The sequence below is a fragment of the Anabrus simplex genome, chromosome X (assembly GCF_040414725.1).
Source record: "Anabrus simplex isolate iqAnaSimp1 chromosome X, ASM4041472v1, whole genome shotgun sequence".
NCBI lineage: Eukaryota > Metazoa > Arthropoda > Insecta > Orthoptera > Tettigoniidae > Anabrus > Anabrus simplex.
In genome coordinates, this window is record NC_090279.1 from 202,803,318 (window position 1) to 202,821,201 (window position 17,884).

The 17,884-nt window shown below is 41.0% G+C and overlaps 1 protein-coding gene across 1 annotated transcript in view; it reads left to right on the forward strand.

Annotated features, from left to right (window-relative positions):
* Positions 1 to 17,884, forward strand: part of LOC136886783 (uncharacterized) — an 84,648-nt gene that overhangs the window by 42,231 nt on the left and 24,533 nt on the right. The window contains exons 4-7 of the mRNA XM_067159589.2: positions 5,356 to 5,512; positions 5,892 to 6,012; positions 9,291 to 9,427; positions 12,539 to 12,604. Of these exons, the coding sequence (XP_067015690.2) occupies positions 5,356 to 5,512; positions 5,892 to 6,012; positions 9,291 to 9,427; positions 12,539 to 12,604 (481 nt within the window). The remainder of the gene's footprint in view (positions 1 to 5,355; positions 5,513 to 5,891; positions 6,013 to 9,290; positions 9,428 to 12,538; positions 12,605 to 17,884) is intronic.

The window sequence follows — 17,884 nt, forward strand, 5'->3', positions numbered from 1 at the left end:
AAGTCAGAATGTCCCTGTCTCAGGACCCTGTCTCAGCGTTAGAATTCGCTACAGAATTAGGTATTGGAGATTTCAAAGCCTCGAATGGCAGGCTAGAAAGATTCAGAAAGTGACATGGTATCAACTTCAGAGTGATTTGCGGAGAATCATCCAGTGTTAATATGGATATTGTTGACAACTGGCAAGAAAAAATACCTTCAATCATAGACGGGTATGCTCCGGAAAATATTTTGAATGCCGATGAAACTGGATTATTTTTCCGTGCTTTACCCGACAAAACTTTGTGTTCAAAGGAAATCGTACTGGTGGAAAAGTTGCGAAAGAACATCTTATGGTCTTGTTATGTGCAAGTATGAGTGGAGAACGGGAGGAGCCCCTTGTGATAGGAAAAGCTGCAAAACCAAGGTGTTTTAAAAATATGGACGTTACGAAGTTTGGCATTGAATGGAAAGCGAATAGGAAAGCATGGATGATCAGAGAAATAATGACAGAGTGGCTAGGACAATTGGACAGAAAAATGATACGCCAGGAGCAAAAAGTGTTATTATTCCTCAATAATGCAGCATCGCATCCGAATACAATTAAGTTGCAAAATGTGAAGATCGTCTTTTTCCCACCAAATGTAACATCAGTTTCTCAGCCGCTTGACCAAGGAGTGATCCAGAACTTCAAGGTTATGTACAGACAGTTAGTGATGAAGCACATAATATCGTAACTTAACAGGAATGAAGTAACCCTTCAAACACTGACAAAGGGGCTGAATGTTCTCCAAGCAGTTTCATGGATAACCAATGCATGGAAAAACGTCACGGCCTCAACAATTCGTAACTGCTTTCTGAAAGCTGGGTTTCCCGCTAGTGGTGGACATCGGATACCCTTCCTGACAGCATGGAAACAACACGAGTTGATTAATGCAGCAGGTTACAGTGTACAAGTGAACACCTATATCGAAATTGATTCAGATATTCCAACAGAGTGTGAGAGTGGAAACACGAAAATGATTCTTCAGTCAATCCAAGGGAAGAAGGACAAAAATGAAGATTCTGATGAAAGCGGGAGTGAAGGTGATGCTAATGACGATTTTGAGGAAAATACGGAAATGAATGTGCTGCCAATAACCTCGTACAGTGAGGCTCTCGGCATTGTTAAGCGACTGAAAGAATTTTATTATAAACAAAACGATGAAAAAGGTGTAAATTTTACCCAGGATTTATTTGCACATAGTGAAAACATCATTGTTAAACCGAAATGGATAAAACAAACGAACATTAAGGATTTTTTCAAGTGCTAATGTTTTACTGTACTGTGCTAGATATTGCTACATCTACATACTGATTTGAAGTTTGAAAAACTCATACGTTCTTATTAATTTTAACATGGTGAACAGTAATAGTGTACAGTGTGCTCAATAGAGGTTTCCATAGAAGTATTTTTGTCTCTTTAATACAGTGCATCGCAGCTGCAGCAGCCCATCTACACCTTTCTCATGCGAGTACAGTGCAGTATATTGTACAATACTGTATACAGTATACAATTAAAAGAATTGTTAACACATAGAATACTTCGGTTATTGTGTTCCAACTTATGTTTAATGGTACCGGTTTCATAACCTCCCGCGGGCGGTCACCCCTTCATAACGGACATTTTTTTTGGTCCCGAAGGTGTCCGTTATAGGGAGGTTTTACTGTAAACATACAGTAGGCCCAGTATTGGCGACAACGTTTCCAAACAATGCTTAGAACAGAGTCGATACATGACTAAAGGTGTTTGTATTATTAAAGAAGCACCTGGAATCTGTAGTGGGAAAGTACCAAGTCGACAAAAGTCGATAATCGCAGCGAAGGAGTTACTGACAGAGATTTGTAAGTTTTCTGTAACTGGAAATCAGTGGAAATTTCAAGAAGCCGCTCTTCTTAATTGATGCTTAATGTGGATTCCAAAATAGTTTCTTTGCAGGAATTGTGAATCCAATTACGAGGCGTGTTTTTTAAGTAAGGGCCATTTGAAAATAACTACACAACGGAAGACGATTTTCAAACACCACATTTATTTGCAGATTCTACATATTTTACTCTATTTTTCAACATAGCTGCAAAGTTTGTTTAAACACTTATCATGCCTTACAAGTAAGTTTTGTATACTCTCTTCATAGAAACTTGCTGCCTGCTCCGATAACCAAGAGATCTTGATCTTGCGCTGGAACAGTCTGTTCGGCCTTCAACTTTACAGGAGAATGTGTGCTTCTCTATTGCATTTGGTGACTTTTTGACTCGTTATGCCGAAGAAGGTGATGACCTGTTGAGTCAGATTGTAACGGGAGACGAAACATGGGTTTCGCATATCACGCCCGAATCGAAGCAACAGAACATGGAATGGAGACTGTCTCGTGCTGTCATTGGCCATGATGATTCTGTGGGGAAGTCGAGCTCGTCATGCCTTCTTCTCTGCCTTCCCCTTCATTTCAGTTTCTCCAGAAGTATCCATTCCGTGACTATCTTGCTCCACCTGTCGTCTGGGCTTCTCAATGATATGTACTGCCCATTTCCATTTCAGGAACTTGGCTTGAATCAAAGAGTCCTTCAGACCACTTCTGCTACAGAAGTCTGAATTTTTCTTTTGATCTCTCTGACTTATGCTCAGCATACTTCTTTTCATTGTCTCTGTGCTACTCTTAATTTTATTTTTCTTGTTTTCGCATTAGTGCCTAGGTTTGTAAGCCTTGCTTGAGAATGGGATTAATGCACAAGCTGAATATTCTTTTCAAACAAAGAGGTAATGACCTTTCATATAATTTCCTAAGAATACCAGCCTCTTCCTAAATCTATATTATCATAAAGAGGCAAGTTTATGGACCAGGCCTAAGTCCTGAGGTGAGGAGACTGGTACTTCATAACCTGACAAGTTTATCTGAAACCCCGGCTGATGAGCGAGATACTTGAACCTCACTCCTTTCCATTGAGCTCACAAGAGTTGCTACATGCACAGCGGAATTGATGGAATTGAAAAATTGAACTTCTGGAGAGAGGGTATTTATATGAGTAGCCAGTAGGACGGTATTCGCTAGAATTGGGCGAGTTGGCCGTGCAGTTAGGGCGCGCAGCTGTCGGCTTGCATCTGGGAGATAGTGGTTTCGAACCCCACTGTCGGCAGCCCTGAAGATGGTTTCGCATTTTCACACCAGGCAGACGCCGGAGCTGTACTTTAAGGCCGCGGCGCCTTCGTTCCTACTCCTAGCCCTTTCCTATCCCATTGTCGCCATAAGACCTATTTGTGTCGGTGTGACAAAGCAAATTGTAAAAAAATATATAATAATAATAATAAATAAATAAATAAATAAATAAATCACTAGGTCTTCCTATAGTCAAGGAATGTACAAATTGACTGGTTTCTTCAGCCAGGACGTACCGCTGTGAGAGGAATGTTCCTTTGACAAAGCAGTACAGCAGACACAAACCGGCATGCTGTGTGCCCCTTCTGAAGAAAGGGACAGGCCGCTAGCTTTTGGTATGGTGACAGTCCAACACTCTCTCGGATAACTAGCGCTAACACCCTTCAGAGTTTTACACTGACGTAGCAAATGTCATGGGATAGTCACCTAATAGCGTGTGGGGCCTCTTCTGGCCCTGCAAACTGCAGTGAGACGCCATGGAAGCGAGTCGACAAGTCCCTGGTAGTCCTCTGGACGCAGCTGACACCAAATTGTTTGCAGAGCAGTCGCCAGTGCTGGTTTGTTTGTGGGTGCAGGATCCATGGCATGGAGCCTGCGTTCCAGGACATCCCAGATATGCTCGATAGGGTTCATATCGGGGCTCCTCGGTGGCCATGGCAGTCGTTGGACCTCCGCTACATGTCCTGGAACCATTCCCGGGCGACGTGGGAACGATGTGGCGGCACGTTATCATCTTGAAGCACCGCAGAACCGTCTGGGCCCTTGTAGGCCAAACATGGGTGGAGATGGTCTCCAAGCAGCTCAACATACCGCATACCTTTCAAAGTCTCTTCCAGAACAACTTGTGGGCCCATTCCATACCAGGAAAATGCACCCCAGACCATAACAGAGACACCAGCGCCCTGGACCACACCTTCGAGGCAGGCAGGATCCGTCACTTCATGAGGTCTGCGCCATACACGGTGCCTTCCATCGGCATGGTGCAGTTGAAATCGCGATTCGTCCGACCATATCACGTTGCGCTATTTTTCCAGTGTCCATCCCTGGTGACTAGCGACAAATGCGCGTCGTTGTGCCCGATGACGTTGGGTTAACAGTGGCATCCATGTGTGGCGCCGGCTTCCATACCCCATAGAACTCATATTCCTACGGATTGTCCACTGGGAGATGTGTCTAGCACGGCCTGTGTTGAATTGAGTCGTGATTTGTTGCACGGTTGCCTGCCTGTCACTATTGACAATCCATCTCGGATGTCGCCGGTCACGGTCATCGAGGGTGGCTGGACAGCCGATTGTTCGTCTGTTGTGGACGGTGACACCTGCATTCAACCATTCACGATACACCCTGGACACGGTTGATCGTGTGAAGCCGAATTCCCGCACCACGTGCGAAATCGCACTTCCCATCCGTCGGGCGCCGACCACCATACCCCGTTTGAACGGTGTCAGCTCACGTCGACGTTCCATGTTACACCTGTCACATGCACAGCCACTGCTTACAAGATCTCCTATACAACTGCCGCTGGCACAGGGGGCGTGTGGTGACAACACATCTGCGCATCAGTGCTTCGCTATCCCATAACATTTGCTCAGTCAGTGTACTTCATCTCGGCAGACATTATTACACTGTGGTAATGAGATATTATAGAAATAGATTTTCATACATTCTAAGCCCAAGTTGGTGGGTTAGGTCCCACCTCAGTCTGCTGGTATTCCCCCAGCCTTGTGTTGGTAGTAGTACTGCAGAGCAAAATTCTGGCATTCGAGCATCTTTGAAAGTGGTTAGTGGGACATAAAACCGGTAACATTAATGATTTTCATACATATTGTATGAAGCAGTTATTGAAAAAGTGTCCGACTCATTGGCTGAACGGTCAGCGTACTGGCCTTTGGTTCAGAGGGTCCCGGGTTCGATTCCCGGCCTGGTCAGGGATTTTAACCTTAATTGGCTAATTCCAATCGTACGGGGGCTGGGTGTACGTGTTGTCTTCATCATCATTTCATCCTCATCACGACGCGCAGGTCGCCTACGGGCGTCAAATAGAAAGACCTGCATCTGGCGAGCCGAACCCGTCCTGGGATATCCCGGCACTAAAAGTCATACGACATTTCATTTCATTGAAAAAGCTTTCTTTCTTTCACTTACATAGTGGTACATCTGCTGTATTGAGTAATATTGTGTTGCAGGAAATTGCACTACCAGGTAGATCATGAGGGAGAGAGTCCCTATCATTGCAACGAATGTGGCAAGGGGTTTGCATCAAAATCTGGCATGTACGGCCACAGGCAACTCCACACGGGTTCTGGGGTTTCCAAGTGCGAGTATTGCGGCAAGGAGTTCACGGTAAGTGAAGAACGGAACATTATGAAAATTGTGTTACTTCAGATTTCTTGATTATAAATTTAACCTGTATTGGCTATTCACTCACTTAGCTTGTTCTTGCTTATGCAGTGACCACCCCTCTAATTGAATCCTCAACGTAACAGAATATTTTAAAAATCTCTTTTGTTTTGGATTTTTTACTTGCTCTAACTGTAAGCCATTTCAGAAGGATTCCAAATCTGTGTTGGAACTGAGAATCACTAAGTACAGTGCGTTTGGGAATTAAGGAGTATGTAAAACCATTCTGTCCACACGGATAGTCAGAGGACAAGATACAGTTAATTTTTTGTTATTATATTATTAAATTTGAGGTATTTGATAAAAAAAATTCTCTTTTTAGCGGAAGGACAGCTACAACGAACACCTTTTGATCCACAATGGACCACGACACAAATGTCCGCATTGTCCCAAAGAGTTTGTGCAACGGTCGAACCTTGTGCGGCATATTCGGATTCATACAGGTAAGATTTTGGCTCTATTTTTCTAGAATAGGGTGCAGTTTATTCTGCCTTCACAGGTTACATCAATTACAAGGTAACAGTTGCCACATCAGAGTCAAATAAAGGTAATGATAGGGTAATATATTAATGCTTGATCTGCAGTCTTTTCTTTTCAGGTTTATTAAATTTTATTTTTCACCCATTCCCTTAAAATGGCAAATGCAAGGGTTTTCTGTACTTAAATTGGAAATCCAGTACTGTGGCTGTTGATATAAGTGAGGTCCATTATCTTGCGGCCAGGCTTGGCGCAGCACTCGAAATACAGCAATTTGAAGGTCATGTTGGTCATGTTACTGGCACCTGCCTGGCTGGCTTGTGCGATCAGTTGTGTCCAAGTGTTGCTATCTTGAGAGCAGTTTCTGAACCAGCCAACTCCCAGCTGAAAGACTTCAAATGGTGTGTGCCCTCTGGGTAGGGCTAGTGGAGATCTTTTGAGTTGATGAAATCTAATGTTGAAGGAGGCATGAACACCCATTCTTCAAACCAGGAGAAATAACCAGTGAAAGTTAAAATGCCCGACCGAGCCAGAAATTGAACCTAACCCGTTAGCCATGGAGCTAGACAGATGCAAAATGGACTTCACTGTACTTGTTATGATTTCCTAGATTAATTAATTTTATGTTCGTAGGTATTGCTAGGTATTATTACCCAAAAGCCATTTTTTTTTCATTTTCATATGTTGCTCTGTAAGATGAGGCATGCAGTTCATACAATTACTTTTCCATCTTGTATAAGATTTTAGGATAATTAAAAAATACTAATAAATGAAATTCTTATCAAGAGAAGGAAAGAATTTTTCTAAATTTTTCTTGAGCAGTCATGGTGATTTATATTATCAGACAAACCGAGGTTAAAGGCACTGCCACTCTTGGAGTTGGAATTGTTTTCACTTAGAATAGCCAATGGGCAGGCGTGTGTCATAACTCTTCAGTTTAAGGCTGGGATCTAACATATTAATCCAGTGTTGTTTGTTGCAAAATTCATAACCTAAAATGTTAAGAAATAATTGCATTAGCAGGACTTTTTCAAGCAAAATAATTGCTGTCATTGAGTTGTTGTGCCATGTGTGCCAGCATTTTTATAATATCTTCTGTTAGACTGTATTAGTGCAAAATAATACGCATCAATCATTAAACCCAGTGCTATGTTTTATACATCTACCCGTCAAGCTGAGTAGGAAATCTTCTATCCAATGTTATTTGAGGTGATGTAACATCATTGTTCACGGAACTCTTACATACAGAGGGGTCCAGAAAATCTATAGACACTCTATAGACAATCATTGGAGCAAAATGACATATCGTTGCAATTCTTGCACGGTAGCATAGTCCATTGTTTTCTGAACAGATGATGGTTTGGCACATGTTTTCCAGCAGATGACAGTGCAGCAATGAATGAAGTAAGATTGTTGTTTGAACAACGCAAGGCCGTATTGAAGTGGTACTGGAAGTACGAAAACATGATGGAGGTACAACGGCAATGGTGTAATGTGTATGGAACTGTCACCAACACGTACAACAATTTATTGTATTCAGGATAAATTTGAAGCCATCGGTACTGTTCAAGATGTGCATACGAAAAGGTCTGACCGAACAAAAAACATAAAGTCCAGCTTCCAGCACTGCTGTGTTGCAACATTTTACTAGGTCACCTAAAAAATCTGTGAATCAGGGTGCACATGAAAGCAGGGTTAGCCAAGCCAGCTGTACAACAAATTCTGAAGGCTGCAAAGTGGAAAGTGTGCATTCCAAGATTGCTGCATGCTATGAACGAGGACGACCCGGATCGAAGGATGGAGTAGTCCAAGTGGTTTGAAGGTATGGTTCGCGAGGATAGAACGTTTTGCAGGAATGATTATCTGGTCTGACAAGGCGCAATTCAAACTCAACCGTACTGTAAACTGCCACAACTACGTGTACTGGGCTCTTGAAAATCCTCACGTTCACGTGGACAAACATGTTAATCTACTCGGTGTTAATGTGTGATGTGGTCTGTCATCGCATGGTTTGTTTGGCCAATTCTTCTGTGAAGGTACCTTAACTGGTGAGATGTATCTTCATATGCTGAAAACATTGATTTTACCTGACATCCAAGAGGTATTGGGAAATTAAAGATTTTACCAATGACAAGATGGCACTCCACCACACTACCACAGAGATGTCAGAGCCTACTTGGATGAAAATCTACCTGGACGATGGGTAGGTCGAAGAGGAGCTGTTGAATATCCACCACACCTCTTGACTTCTACCTATGGGCGACCTTGAAAAATTAAGTTTATCAACAGAAGCCAGCTACGCTGAACGAGCTACAAGAAACCATCGAGGCGTCCTGTGTGGCTATCACACCGGCAACACTGACAGCCGTAGTTTGTTTAGCAGTTCAGTGGCATCAACTTTGTTTGGCTGCTAATGGGGGTCACTTTGAACACACAAAATAACTTCCCCCCCACCCGTGCAAGAATTGTAACGGTATGTCATTTTGTTCCATTAAAATTTACTATCAGAGAGTGTCTATATTTTTCTGGACCTCTCTGTATTGGAAACTTATGGGCATCAAAATCTTCAAGACGCCTCTCTTACAGTTCTTTCCTTCCCTTGAGCTCCTGCGATCTGCAGCCTTCAAAACCATCTATGTACTGAGTTAATTGCAATATCTGTGATGTTCAGCTCTTTCCGATCTTTAAACTGGCTTGTTGTGGAATGAGAAGTGTATCTATCTTGTCCATCAGCTTTTGTAAGATAACCTTGTAAAGATGGCACGAAAGGAGAATTGGCCTTGTTTTAGGATGGCTCTGATTCTTGCTTGTCTCCATATTCAGGATTTTACAAGATTTCAAGCATTTGTTTATCGGCTCCAAAAACCAGTGCTTTGTGGCAGAGCGAAAGTTCTTAATTTTCTCAACTCTGAGATCATCCAGAACTGCTTCTTTGGCAATCTTAAATGTACTGAAGGCCAATTCCAATTCAGATAACGTGAAGGGCTAAGACAAGTCGTTGCTCTCATTGGCTGTTTGACTTTATTTCTTCCCTACTTTGCTGCCAGATGTAGATTTTCCATTTATTAGGAGCAGTTGAGGTATTTTATCACGCCTTTATATTGGCATGAGCACTGGTTTGGGATGGATCACTGCTCAGGCATCTTAGAAACCTGCCTATGTATTGGTATATGTATCTATGCCTGTATACCTTATTTCAGTGGTGACTGACAGTTGTCAAAATGATAGTACTTTTATGTTCCAGGGGAGAAGCCATACAAGTGCCTGTATTGTGAAAAATGTTTCTCGGACAAAGGGGCATGCAATTCTCACATCCGGGTGCACACACGGGAGGAGACTTGCAGCTGTCCATACTGTGGACAGACCTTTTCCAAAAAACAGGCAAGTGTCACATACAGTTTCTTCATGTGCAATTTACTGATGCCTTTGTATTGATGCTGCAGTTGTTTTCATGAATTTAAGCTATAATAGCTGTTTACTTATTTAGTTTGTCCAGCAAGGACAAGATCTTGTACCCTTGTTTGTTCCCTTACCACTACATCTCAAAGATCTGTAAAAGAAGTTCAGTAGATTGTATTAATTATTTTGCTTGTTAGAAGTTCTTGAATTTGTATAAAATTTTAGACCGGGCGAATTGGCCGTGCTGTTAGGGGTCTGCAGCTATGAGCTTGCATCCGGGAGATAGTGGGTTCGAACCCCAGTGTCAGCAGCCCTGAAGATGGTTTTCCGTGATTTCCCATTTTCACACCAGGCAAATGCCGAGGATGTACCTTAATTAAGGCCACGGCCGTTTCCTTCCCATTCCTAGGCCTTCCGTATCCCATCGTCGCCATAGACCTATCTGTATCAGTGCAACGTAAAGCAAAAAAAGGAAAGAAACCACTCGATTAAATGGACCAAATACAGTAAAACTTTGTTAAGACGTTTCTGCAGGGAACAAGAACATGTTAAGCAACAAACCGTACTACTGACAAATTAAAAGCTACACAGCTGGGATATGGAAACACTAGATCTGATTTTTTTGTTTTTGACATGAGGGCATTTCATGTCTTGTATCTGCGGGTACAGTGAAGAGAAGGCATACGATAGTCTTAATAGAGAAAATGTGTGGGAAACTGTGGAAAGAAAAGGATGTGGGAAGCAATCAAGGGAACTAGTGAAGGCAGTGTATAAGAATTGTTTCAATTGTGTCCAGACTCCAGTGGGGAGAGCAGATTGGTTTAGAAACCAAACTGGACTAAGACAGGGAAGTGTGTTGTCTCCACATGTTTAAAGTGGTTATGGATGAAATTCTAAAGCAAACAAAGGCAGCATATGGAGAGGATATGAAAATATTGTTGTTTGAAGATGACATGGTGATCTGGGGAGTCAACAATACAGAAATGAAAATTCATCTAGAGGCTTTAAATGACAGTATTGAGAAATATGGTATGAAAATCTGTGTGGAGAAGAACAAAACAGTGGTGATGACAAGAGGAGAAAGAGAAGGAAAGGAAATCGTTAGAATCAGGAACAAAACCTTGAGGTTGTTGAATACTTCAAATATTTGGGAAGTGAAATAATGCAAGATGCAAGGTTGGATGATATCAGCAGAAGGGTACAAGCAGCAAATACGTTCTACAAGAATGTAAGGAACGTGGTGTGGAACAAAGAAGTTCCTATGAAATGTGAAGAGAGAATGTACAAGATGTACTATACCCCTATATTAACGTATGCATCAGAGACTTGGACATGTACAGCAAGAGATGAGTGTAAAATTCAGGCCAGCAAGATGAAGTTCCTGAGGAGTATGGTAGGGAAGACTTTGAGAGAGAGAGTAAGAAATGTTGAGGTCAGAAAAGAGATGGGAGTAGAAAAACTGAATGATAGAATGGAGAAGAATAAATTGAGATGGTTTGGACATGTTTTGAGGATGGAGGAGGGAAGGATACAAATTAAATGTTGGAGGGCAAGAGGGAGGCCCAGAGCAAGATGGATGGACTCGGTCAAGAACAGTGTAAGATAAAGAAGACTGAACTGGAATACAATTACTGAAGATGAGTGGTGGAGGGAGATGCAACGGTGGAGATGTGCCATCAACACCACGACCTGGCAGGAGCTGGACAAGGGCAAATGAAAATGATGATGATGATGATGATGATGACAAACTGAGGAAACAGGAAAAAATGAAAAGGCTGTAAGGGAATGGGTGAGAAACTTCATTGGAGCAAGGATGTCCGTGAGAGAAGTAAACAGGTGATATATCGACCTTACTATGTACTGGTGCTGACGTGTGCAGCAGAGACCTGGTCTAGGAGGAGAAGAGATGCGAGCAAAGTGCAGGCAAGGCAAATGCAGTTTCTGAGAAGTGGTATAGGAGTAACAAGGTAAGATTGAATGAGAAATGAAAATATCAGGAAGTACAAGGAGAGCTCATGCAGGACAAGATTGAGACTCCAGTGATATCATTGCCACTATGGCAAACTAGTGAAAGTGACAAACTAGGGAACCTTTAGTTATGAAGTTTTGGTCTAGATTTTATTATTTATATAATGTCTACCCTCTGACAAAGTCTCACATCTGCTGCTTGTTCTGTATGGCTAACACATAAATCCGATTGTTAAATATAAAAATTAATTTGACATGAGTAATCGCAACTTCTTTCAGCTCTCCTAATTTTTTGACAGTTTGCACATTCGTTAGTGTACTAGAGAGAGAGAGAGAGAGAGAGAGAGAGAGGGGGGGGGGGGGGGGCAATATATACATATGAAGAGAATTCCAGGAAGGTGCACGAGGTGGATATACAAGGAAAACAACAAAGAGGAAACTCAAGGGATAGATGGCTGAAAGGGTTAGAGGGAAGTGCTGAGAGGAGGAGAGAAGAGAAGAAAGGACTGGACCAAGTGATGACAAGAGAGGTGGTGGGAAAGGCCTGTGTTCTAAACAGACCTGACCCATGGCCGGAAACAGTGCAGGATAATGATCATAACCTGCAGTGTTTTCTTCTACAGTAAGGCTCTAGGGTAGCTATTCCATGCTGTATCCAGCCAGTCCGTCATCAGATCTGCCACCATTCACCCCTTCTCTTAAAAGCGAACAACAATTCCTTTGGGCAGTCCTTTTGCTCCATCATCAGGATGATGTGTCTGAAAAACATGTGTTAGAATAAATAATTTAATAAAACTTGTGACTGGTAAGGTTTATTATTTCATAAAGGATTATAATCTGGATCTTGGAATTTAATTTATATTGTTAAGGTTCAAAACAATTCGGTCATGCACATCCTAATTTTTTTGGACTTGAATTGTGGAAAAATTATTTACTTCTTAATATGGTCTGTCAGTAGAATCTATTAACTGTAGAACTGCAGTGAACTTTGGTTTGACTCAGGAAGTTGATAATGTTCTTGTGTGGAGGTGTGTGGGAGAGACATTTCAAATTTGATGTGAAAAAATGTCCCTTCCCCATTCTGTTGCAACCAGTAAAACAAAACTTGTGTCGTTTCTTTTCCAGAAATTGAAATATCATATCCGCAAGCACACTGGGGAAGGTCTCATTAGCTGTGAAATATGTAGCAAGGTGAGTGTGAAAAACTACACTTTAGTTCTGCTTATTAAGTTTTTAAGGTCCCATTATTGTAAGTAGATGTTGGCTTTTTATGGTACAGTTAACTCCCGGTTATTCAGGCTAATGAAGGGAACATGCACGAAAAATCAAGAAACACGGATGCAGTAGAAGTCCGCTATAGCAAGTACAGCATATAACGAGAACCCTGTTACAATGCCGAGTTTTGTCTGTCAATTCAAAAGTCCTTTATTAAACAGTGTATTAACCTTCAGTTACAGCAAGAACGCTATCGCTTACGCATCCGTTATTACGAGCAATTAAGCGTGCGCGATTTTTTCCGTTACTGATATTTATGCACCCCATTTAAAGATAAAAATTTCATAATGTTCCGTATTGAAATGTATCACAATTAAATTGAAATAATAAATAAGGTAGTTCAACCTATTCAATACAAATAAATACGAAATGTAGTGTTACATTCTTATTTAATTATAAGCGGAAGCGGTACCGGTTTCGACCCCAATCCGGGTCATCATCAGCCGAATAAAACGCAAAAAACAATGCATAGGTAAGAAAGAAATTAAAGATCAAGTCCCCACAAAAACAGTTGAAGAGGCAATATAAAACAACTGGGATAGGCACTGTAAAATTCAGAAGAAGTAGAGGTAAGTCACTTAAAAGAAGCAAGGCGCAATCTTCTGAACAGCAGCATAGCACACGCAAAGTTCGGCATTGTCTCATAATGTTTATGAGAAGCGGAAAACACTTAAATGAGCCAGCTTGCATACACTATCAGGCGCGAAGTCACAACACTGTTTTCCGCTTCTCGTAAACATTATGAGACAATGCCGAACTTTGCGTGTGCTATGCTGCTGTTCGCAAGACTGCACCTTGCTTCTTTTAACACGTTGGCGGCCGATGACATCACATATGCGTCATGGCTCCACTTTCACTCAGTGCCGATGACGACGCGTGCGTCACACTCCGCGCCAAATATTAAAAGCTCGTATTTCCGCCAATATGTATGTAAACAGACAGACTTCTTATATGTGCATTGTTAAGGTGTTATTAAACATATGCGCCATCCGGGCATCAGATCAATTGTTAGTTACAATATCTGCAGCCATTACAAGTCGGCATACATTTCTGTGATTTCAAGGGAGGTTTCAGAACCTTCTCATCGGAAGAAACGCCGTCTTAGCGGGATAAACACACGATTTGCAATTAACGATGATAGTCTGGAAGCTCTCCTGAACGCTAGTGACAGGGACAGCATTGATAGTGACGACAGTGATGAAAGTGATGACAGTGTGAAAAGTGACTCTAGCTACCTGAGTGATAATGTTAATCACGGATGTGTGTGTCGAGCGTCTACTCCCAATTCTCACATTACAGAAGGTGAGGAAGACTTTAGTAATATCTCATCTCCGAACGTCCTGCCAAATAACATGGGCAATATTTCAGGGGTCATTTCTTGGAGTTCACATTCGTCCTCAATGAAACAAATAAACTTGATCGGTCAGTCGGTTGGGAATGAAGGTTCCACTGCCAAGTGACGCGAAACCTATTTTCGCTTGCTTGCAGATGACAACTTGCTGAATAACATTGTAAATGAATGTAAAGCATTTTCAGAAGGGTCATTTTTGCGAGGAAATGTCACTGAAAAGTAGCACACTGCATTGAATAGTTACATTGTACGGCTTATGGAGTAATGCAAATATACATTATTCACACAGCAATAATGATTCTACTGCACAGTATTTTTGTGTGAAATGTTCAAAAACTTGTTTTTCTGTTGTAAAGAGTTCTATATTCGAACAAAACGACGTAACGTGTGTGTCACGGCTCATATGTACTAAAATAATATTGAAATAATTAAAGTAATAATCTAAAATGCATAAGGACACACAAACGAACTCCTTTAAACAAAAAAAGTATTACAATACCATGGTGATGGTTGCCGATATCCGAGCGGCCGCGAATGTGTTAAGTAATTTACCTTCTACTTTTTCTGAATTTTACAGTGCCTATCAAAGTGATTTACCTTCTACTTCTTCCGAATTTTACAGTGCCTATCCCAGTTGTTTTATATTGCCTCTTCAACTGTTTTTGTGGGGACTTGATCTTTAATGTCTTTCTTACCTATGCATTGTTTTTTGCGTTTTATTCGGCTGATGACCTGGATTGGGGTCAAAACTGGTACCGCTTCCGCTTATAATTAAATAGGAATGTAACACTACATTTCGTATTAATTTGTATTGAATAGGTTAAACTACCTTATTTATTATTTCTATTTAATTTATTCACCCCAGCGATTATGTTGCGGACGATCGATCACCTTCGGTATCGTTTCCTCGATATGTCCACTAGCGAGCTCTCTCATCGACATTCGAAGGCGATGTCGGAGTCGATTAGTAATACCCGTCGACTGCTGTTCCGTAAAGAAAATTCCAAATGAAAGAGAACATGTTCTATTAATAAGTGCGTAAATAACGTGTCCGATAACCGTTGTTAACTCGTTAAAAATAAAGGCTGAATAAGCGATTTCTTAATTTTAATTTTATATACTGCAATTAAGAATGGGATAGACCTCAAGGTATGGCAGATTGCATCATTAATTTCAGAGGTTAGTTTATGTTTTCTCGCGTCTGGTTAAATTACAAAAAGGCTATTATCATGTAAATTTATAGCGGTCATATTATTTCTCTACTAGCGCTGGAAGTATGTTTTCATCATATGTACAGTAGGGTCTACGGTTAAGTTGGGGTAGGTGACGCTGTTTAAATAAGAAAACTGTAACATTTGCTACAAAATGCGATCGATCTTAGTTATGGTATAGTTTTCTCACTATGTGCATTTGTGAGCTCTCTCGTCGACATTCGAAGGCGATGATGGAGTCTATTAGTAAATACCCGTCGACTGCTGTTCTCTATAGAAAATTCAAAATGAAAGAGGATAACATGTTTTCGTAATACATGCGTAAATAACGTAGCCCGTAGCAGTTATTAACTCGTAAAAAATAAAGACTGAAGTAAACGATTTCTTAATTTTAATGTTATATACTGAAATGAAATGAAAAGATTAGCACAGGATAGGGTGGCATGGAGAGCTGCATCAAACCAGTCTATGGACTGATGACTCAAACAACAACTGAAATTAAGTAAGAATGTGATACATCCCAAGATATGGTAGAGTAAATCACTGATTTCAGAGGATAGTTCATATTTTCTCGTGTCTAGTTAAATTTTGGAAAGGCTATTTATTCCCATGTAAATTTTTAGCGAGGAGGTTATCATTTCTCTACATGTGTTTGAAATGTTTTCATGATCCATATATGGTTAGGTTACCTAACGCCATTTGAAGGAAAAAACTGAAATGTTTGACACAGAAGCCTCTCTGGAGTGATACCATAGTTCTCTGAATCTTAAGACTACGTCTTTTTCTCATAATCTCATGTGAAAAATCAAGGGTCGTCTTGCATTCACGGCCTAACAGTAATGGACACCACTGGCAACAACTGCGATAACCATGCTGCTTCTTTTCACCGCCGCACGCTAATAAACGACCCCCTTTATTATACATGGCTAGCCACGGCAACCAGTTCTGCAGTGCCTATGTGTAACGTCACTAGATCTCGGGAATTAGTGAAGAGAGAATGATGTTCTTTTAGCCTCTACAGAAACGTTTCTCAAATCTGCATAATGGCATCGAAACATGCGAGCCTTCTAATTCTTAGAAAGGCCACGGCTCACTGGCAGAGTTAAAATGCATCTACTGTACTTGACGCTTAGTCAAATTAAGTTTTATAGACAGGAGGGATATTTTTGTGATGGATCGTCGTATTGTAAATATAAGTGGAATAGGTATTGCCGGCAAATTTTCAACGGGTTCTCATCAATATTATGATGCGAATTTTCAGTTAATGTTTGTTAAACACTCGGAAATATAGAATAATTGTGCAGCCGCAAGAAATACGGCATAGGCCTAACGAAAGCAAATATTCGGTGTTAGCGTGAAGACAAAGATAGCTAAAAAATGCGTACTATACAAAAAATGCATTCAGTGGCCTGCAACAAGGATGCTTCAAGGAAGTCGAAGATGAAATTGTAAGGTATATGCTCGAAAAACGCAAGGGTGGAATAGCCATACCACAGCGCAGTAAAAGCGTTTGACCTTCAACGCCCGCGAATAGGCCTATACATCGCTAGTCGCCGAACTCGGCAAGCGAGACGTGCGTGTAGCGGCCGGTTGTAGCTGACGCTGAGTGAAAGTAACAGTTTTATATTAAGCAAGAATATTTTCCTGATAGATCGTCGTATTGTAAAGACACGTGGAATAGATATTGTTGGGAAATTTTCAACGGGTTTTTTTGATAATATGATGCCAATTTTAACTTCATGTTTATTAAACCCGCGGAAATAAAGAAAAATTATGCAGCCGCAAAAGATACGGCATAACTGAAGCCAGTGCTCGGCGTTGGCGTGAAGACAAAGATAGTCTGAAAATGCGTACTGTACAAGAAAGGCATTCATATGATTTTACGAAGTACTTTTTAAGCCTGATTAAAATTTTTTGAAGGAAAAAGTGGGGGTCGTATTGCATTCAGGGTCGTCTTGGTTGAAATTAAACATACACTTTCACGTAGTACCAGATTTAAAAAAAAAAAAAAAAAAAAAAAACATACTGATTTTAATGTGTATGGGGGTTTTTACGGCTTTTACAAAAAAAAAACTGATATAACGACAGTCCACTATAGCGAGTAATTTTTTGGCCGTTATGAATTCTCGTTATAGCAGACTTCTACTGTAATCCAGTTCAGTGAAAATTCGTGGAACAACTTGATTTTCTCTATATATTGTACCAGAGATAACACCTCATTGTTCTCCCAGCTGCCTGTGTGGATCGGTGGTAGAGTGTCAGCCTCCAGATCCCAAGATAGTGGGTTCAAACCCGGCAGAGGTAGTCAGATTTTTGAAGGGCGGGAAAAAGTCCATTTGACACTCCATGTCGTATGATGTCGGCATGTAAAAGATCTCTGGTGACACATTTGGTGTTTATGGTGTTTATTCGACACAATTTATTTAATCTCAGCCATTGACGCCCAAGAGATTTTCGGTTTACTCGGTCTGCCATCTAGTAGTCCTAGAGTAAAATGGAACGTCAACATTGAAGAGCAGACAGCCAGGTGGCATCAGATTGAAATGTCTGCACACAGTAACTGAGGCCATATGATTATTTTTATTATTTTTCTCCCGAGAAATTTTCGTCAACCAGGCAAGGAATACTTCGTAA